At 37.9% G+C, this 6411-nt stretch overlaps 1 protein-coding gene and 1 pseudogene across 1 annotated transcript; one reads left to right on the top strand and one right to left on the bottom strand.

Moving 5' to 3' along the window:
• Positions 1-1481: 1481 nt before the first annotated feature.
• LOC18592433 (2-methylpropanoate--CoA ligase CCL4 pseudogene) lies at positions 1482-3170 on the top strand (annotated as a pseudogene).
• Positions 3171-3295: 125 nt separating this feature from the next.
• Positions 3296-6118, bottom strand: LOC18592434 (Tetratricopeptide repeat (TPR)-like superfamily protein). The gene is made up of 5 exons (XM_007019186.3): positions 5777-6118; positions 5093-5231; positions 4804-4835; positions 4210-4296; positions 3296-3782 (listed from the first exon to the last, which is right to left on the bottom strand). Exons 1-5 carry the CDS (start codon positions 6005-6007, stop codon positions 3648-3650), a joined length of 624 nt encoding a protein of 207 aa, XP_007019248.3. The 5' UTR covers positions 6008-6118; the 3' UTR covers positions 3296-3647.
• Positions 6119-6411: the final 293 nt, after the last annotated feature.

Below are 6411 nucleotides of genomic sequence, written 5' to 3' on the forward strand. Positions count from 1 at the left end.
AGGTTGACTAGAATTCTAAATCTTATTTGATTAGGATTTTTGTTTGTATACAATATTAAGTAGTTGTATGATTTTAAACTTCTTATTCCACATCGAATCCTAATCACATTCTACTTTGGACTTTTATACTATAAAAGTGAATTTCTATGCTTTAGAATTGCAAGTAGTGCTTTGAGAGCTCTAGAGAGAGAACATCTTGTAACTCTATCTTTTGCTCTAGGTGGAGTTAGAGTGGTTTGAGTGAATGTTCTTGGGAAGTTATTGAGGAAGAGTGTGCAAGGGATCTTGGGTTGTTTTGGGGAACCATAAAGGTCAATTTATTGTACTTTAAATTCTCAATAATAGAAGAACAGTTTCACTCCGTGGACGTAGGCAAGAGGCCGAACCACGTAAATTCTTGTGTTTTTCTATTTGCTTATTTTCTCTGGATTTTATCTTTGTTGATTCTTGGGCAATTTCCACAACAATCATCCCAATTAACATGACAACACCCAATTGACCATAACATTACAAAAAGTCATACCAAATCTAGAACTGCCGCTACAGTTTGAGCTTGGCATCCAACTTAATTTGCTTATGCTTGAAGAATTCTTTTTTCTTCCCCCACATTTGTTAATCCTAGTTTTTTCCTTACGGTCCAAGTCGCTTCTGCTTCCATTCTGATCACACCCTTTCTGTTGACAAAATCCCCATCAGATAGGGACCCCGTTTGCAATTGAATCCCCTCTGTCATTTTACTGATTTCCTTCCTTTCTTCCTAAAACTCTTCTTCTTTTTTGCAATTTGGATGATAATTTGTTTTTACAAAAAATAAAACAAAAAACTGTTTTTATAACTTTAATTTTAATAATAAACACAGCAATAAATGATAATTTCAAATTTTAGTTGTGCTCGTGTAAATGACGAATAAAAATCGTTTGTTCTGTAAAATGTCTCAATCCTCAACCTGTATAGCATAAATCATAATAAGATTGATATAATGTTTTAGTTGGAAGATTATGACTAATATCAAAGAGAAAAATGATGTTGCATATGAGTATTTTAATTCATTAATTGATGCATTATCTTTTTATCTAAAATGTACTGTTCGAATCTTCCTTTCTAAAAAAATGATGTTAGCCATTTCAACGTGGGTCATAGTGGGCGCCTATATCTTTTAAAGATTGTACAAACTTGCCTCGGGGCTTGAGCTAGCTCTAGCTGGGATACCCTGCGGACTGGACTGCCACATTCTAACTGATAGCCCATTTTCTAACTTCCTGGTAGATGCACTCTTTTTGTTACAATATTAATTATGGAATGTTACTTTAGTAAATATCATCTGCCCTTCTTATAGCTCTTAACTCTAATTCAATAGTAACCTTCGGATTACGAGTCAAGACAGGTTCTCTAGCCAGAATTAAACCTACATAAGCACACCCTATTTGCCTTGCAAGATTATTAACAGAGCCAAATTGCCTAAAGGATCAAATTCCGAGTTAATGGAGCAACCAAGGCAAAGAGCAGCAGCAAATTCAAACCCACTCACAACCGTAGCTTTCTTGGAAAGAGCTCCCACTGCTTACGCGGATTGCCCTTCCATTGTCTATAAGCAAACGACTTACACGTGGTCGCAAACTCACCGTCGATCCTTACAGGTGGCCTCATCATTGTCGTCCATTATCACCAGAGGCCACGTGGTTACTGTGGTGGCCCCCAATATCCCTGCCACGTATGAGCTTCATATTGCGGTCCCAATGTGTGGGGCCATCCTCAATACCATCAACACTCGCCTTGATGCCCGCACTGTATCAGTACTGCTGTGCCACAGCGAACCAAAGCTCGTATTTGTTGACCATCAATTTAGTTCTCTGGTTCTTGAAGCCATAACTTTGTTCCCATCAAATGCGAAGGTCCCATTACTCGTCCCCATCACTGATGATGAACCCTCTCCATCATCTACCCTTGGTTTTATTGACACGTATGAGAACATGGTGGTAAATGGTGATCCTGGTTTCTAGTGGGTCCGACCAGAAAGTGAGTGGGACCCAATGGTATTGAACTACACATCAGGCAGCAGCACATCATCACCGAAAGGAGTTGTCCATTGCCACGGGAATATTCATCAACACACTTAGTTCTCTGCTTGATTGGTCGGTCCCACATCATCCTGTTTTCTTGTGGACCCTCCCCATGTTTCATGCCAATGGATGGAGTTACACGTGGGGCATGGCCACGATGGGTGGGACCAACGTTTGCCTTAGAAATTTCAATGCGTCGATCATCTATAACTTGATAAAACGACACAACGTTACCCATATGTGTGGTGCGCCAGTTGTGCTTAAAATGGTAGTATCAAATTCTCCCACTAATGAACATTTGGAAAAACCAGTCCAATTCCTTGCATCAGGGGCTCCAGTGCCAGCACCATTGCTGTTGCAGGCTGAGTCATTGGGTTTTAGAGTGAGTCATGGCTATGGGTTAACTGAGACAGCTGGGTTCGTTATGTCATGTGCATGGAAACCACAATGGAACACATTGGCTGCGTCAGAGAGAGCGAGGTTAAGAGCCAGGCAAGGGGTGAGAACAATTGGGTTAATGCAAATGGATGTGGTGGATCCTGAGAGAGGAGTTAGTGTAAAAAAAGATGGTTTATCGCTCGGAGAAATTGTTTTCAAAGGTGGGCCGATGATGCTTGGTTACCTGAAGGACCCAACAGCTGAATCTTCATGCATGCGAGAGGATGGCTGGTTTTATACTGGAGACATCGGTGTTATTCACCCTGATGGTTATTTGGAGGTGAAGGATAGATCCAAGGATGTGATTATAAGCGGAGGAGAGAATATAAGCAGTACCGAAGTTGAGTCTGTTTTGTACTCGAATCCGGCTATCAGCGAGGCAGCTGTGGTGGCGAGACCGGATGAGTTTTGGGGTGAGACGCCTTGTGCTTTTGTATGTTTGAAGGATGAGTTGAGTGAAACGCCTACGGAGGAGGAGATAATAGAGTTTTGTAGGACAAAGCTCCCACATTACATGGCACCTAAAACTGTGGTGTTCAAGGAGGAGCTTCCTAAGACATCAACTGGGAAAGTTAACAAGTTTATGCTCAGGGATATTGCCAAGGCTATATAATAGAATTGTTTTAACAACATGAGCTCTAAAGTGGACAATATGATCATTGTACCTAAGGCCAAAAGAAACTCATACAAGAGTCAGGATTGCCTTCAAATGCACACAACTTAATAGTTAATATATTAGCTTCTCATTCTTTTCTTTTGTCCTTAAAGATGCTTTGAAGCTGACAGAAAATGAGGTCTTCTAATAATGTCCAATATTATACATGCTCTTGGGAGAATTTAGCTGTACATTGTGTCATATTTTAAATTTAACAAAGGTTTCCTAGAGGCGAAACATCCTCCATTTGCATAAACTTTCACAAGCCAAAATGTCTAAGATTCTGTCAACAATATTCTTCCTTGCATCTGAATTCCAAGCAAATTCAAGTGTTTCTGTCATAAAGCTCTGTCCCTCTAAGCCCCATGATAACTTGAGCAGACCATGGTGGTGGTATATTCTTTACACACTGACTGAATTTCCATTTAGAAACCACCAAGGGTTGAAAATCCAAACGTCATTCCTCCATAAGTAACAGTTGCTCTCATGTACAATCAGGAGGCCTCAGTCCTATCACCTACCATATAACGGTTTTTGTCAGTACTCAAGCTTGATGAATGAAGCTGCTTTCTTCTCTTTATAAGATGCACTGCAGTTTTCCTGTCATCTTGTGCCTCCACAGAATCAGGCTGCAAAAGCTTAAGACTTTAATAAACCCGAGAACATAATAGCTGAACACAAATAATAGCATAAAGTAAAAGTCAAAAACAGATTTATGAGAATGCAGCCTCCCTCGTAATTACTAGGGTGTAGAATATGGTAAGAGTTAAAACTAGGAAATGATTATCGAGTATCAGATTCCACAGAGGCTTCATGTGGCAAAAACTCAAGATCTTGCTAAACAATTTGGGTAATCTACTTTGATTGGCATTTCCAAGGAGATAAAAACTTGTCAAAACAGTTCAGTACCTGGCTTTGCCCTACAAAATTCATTCTTGCCCAGGATAATAGACTTAAAAAATATAAGCAGCAGCTCAATGATCTAGGACACAGCACATTCACTCAAAATAAGAGACCAGACAAAGTACTAAAAAATGACAAGTGTTGATAATGTACCTTGATAGCTAATGCTCTATCAAAACTCTCAATGGCACTATCAGGCTCTCCAAAGTTTAATTGTGCTCTACCAAGAGTGATCCATGCCTGAAAAACAATCCAATATCATAGGAAATAAAAGAGCCATTTAGCATCGAACAAAACTAAAATAACAAAAGTGTATTTTTGACTAAAAATTAGATGTAATGAAGTTATTAACAGAAAAAACCATTCAAATATAAATTGTCAGCATTAGCTAGCCACCACCATACAGGTAGCACACACGGGAAACCTAAGGAAGCTGCCACATGGAAAATCAACCAAATTTTACGGATCAATATTACAAATTCTTTTCCTCCTTACCAATTAAATTTGTGCAGCTTTGTGGGCATCATTACTTTAATAATAGCCTACAAAGTAGCAAGTGTAAAACCATGCAAATGAGCTCAATTTTGCAGGTATATACCAGACTACCAGTTACAATTGCTCCAAATCCTTTAAGAATTATAAGCATCATGTTTATAGAACATAGTTATAAAGGGGATATGAAGTTTCTGAAGGTGAACAATAAAGCTTTATATTTGACATCATATTCAGGGTACAAGGCTGACATACCTCAGCCCATGATGGTTCCAATTGAGTTGCCCCTGCCAAGTAGAATCCACAGATAAGCACACAAAAATTTCAAACTTATATATTCATACTGCAACAAACAAACAAACAAGCAGAAAACTGTAGCGCATTACATATTCAAAGGCAGAAACATGGTGAATACATTGTGCATGCATTCTGGAACTTCTCATATTGTCTAAGGAACTTTAAATCAAAGACGCATTGAAATACAACTAACTGAAAACTGCATCAAGAAACATAAGTGAAGTAGTTAATAGGAACTGGAACTTACGAGTCGCTGCCTTCAATGCACTCCATGCATCCCCAATTTCAAGTAGAATTTGTGCCTTCTGTTCATGCAAGACTGCATTTTCAGGCATCAAATTTAGAGCACCCTCCCACTTCCCAAGTGCTTCCCGGTATTTCCCATCCTTCAAAAATAGATTAGAAATAAGAATGAATACATCATATCAGGTATGCCAAAATAGAATAATAAATACACAAAAAAAAGTGCCACCATTTCTTGCTAATGGAAACTATAAGCGTAGTAATAAACCATATAAAAATATTTAAGCTCAACTCCACCAGTTTTTCTTTCCCCTTTTTGCTCTACTTTTTTCCCTGTTAGATTTGCAATTAGTAATAATTCCTTTTAGTGGTTAAAAACATTTTTGGGGTATTCCCTCTCATTGCATTATAATTTAGTAAAATTAAGGGGGGAAAAATAGAACATGTCACAATGAAACAGAAATTAGAATACCACAAATGAAAACAGGGCAAAAATCCCATAATCAATTAATGAAATGGTAAAATTCATCATCAGCAACACACAATATACATCAAATGGATCATATAAACCATTTCCTGAGCAGCCGATGAAGATTATATCTTTTTCAACACCTAACACCAATTTATTGGAAACGGGACAGAGAGAAGTATAAAAGAAAAAGAAAATAAGGGGAAACAAAGTATATACCTCAGCAAGCATGTTGCCTTGGGCTTGGAAAGATTGGGCAAGTCGTTTAGAGTCAGAATCCAAAGAATCAGCAGAGGATTTCTCATGATTTTGAGAAGCTGCGGGTTCTTCACTCTGCAGCTGGGCATCTGGTTTTTGTTGTTCAAAAGGAAGGTTTGGGTAGTGTGCTATAGCTTCCAGGGACCGCTTCTTGTTGTTCTTGTTCTTGTTCTTGTTCCACGTTAGCTTCATCTCTTCTGCAACTCTTTTTTCGCTCCCACTGGGATAATCTACTTTCGTTCTTTCTCAAACTTAGTGGAGACAATAGACCCGATCCGGTCGGGTAATTTTTGTTCAAAAATTCGAATCCATTTATGGTACATGTTTTAAGCCCGATTCACGCCTTTTCTTTTCGTTATAATAATTGATTTTATATTTATTATTATTTTTTTAATTAAATTAAAACTTTTAAGTAAGAGAATAATGCTTTTGTACTTAAATTCGTGTTAATTTTAAAAACTGTACAAAGTTAAATTTTGAGAAAATTGTAAAAAAAGGATCTCGTGATAAGGTGATTTCAAAAATAACCACCTATATAAAATTATTTATTTCTAGCCAAAAAGAAGCATAAGTAGACCAAAATGTCTTTAAAAATA

Source organism: Theobroma cacao, chromosome 8 (genome assembly GCF_053813885.1).
Source record: "Theobroma cacao isolate CCN51 chromosome 8, ASM5381388v1, whole genome shotgun sequence".
Taxonomy (NCBI): domain Eukaryota; kingdom Viridiplantae; phylum Streptophyta; class Magnoliopsida; order Malvales; family Malvaceae; genus Theobroma; species Theobroma cacao.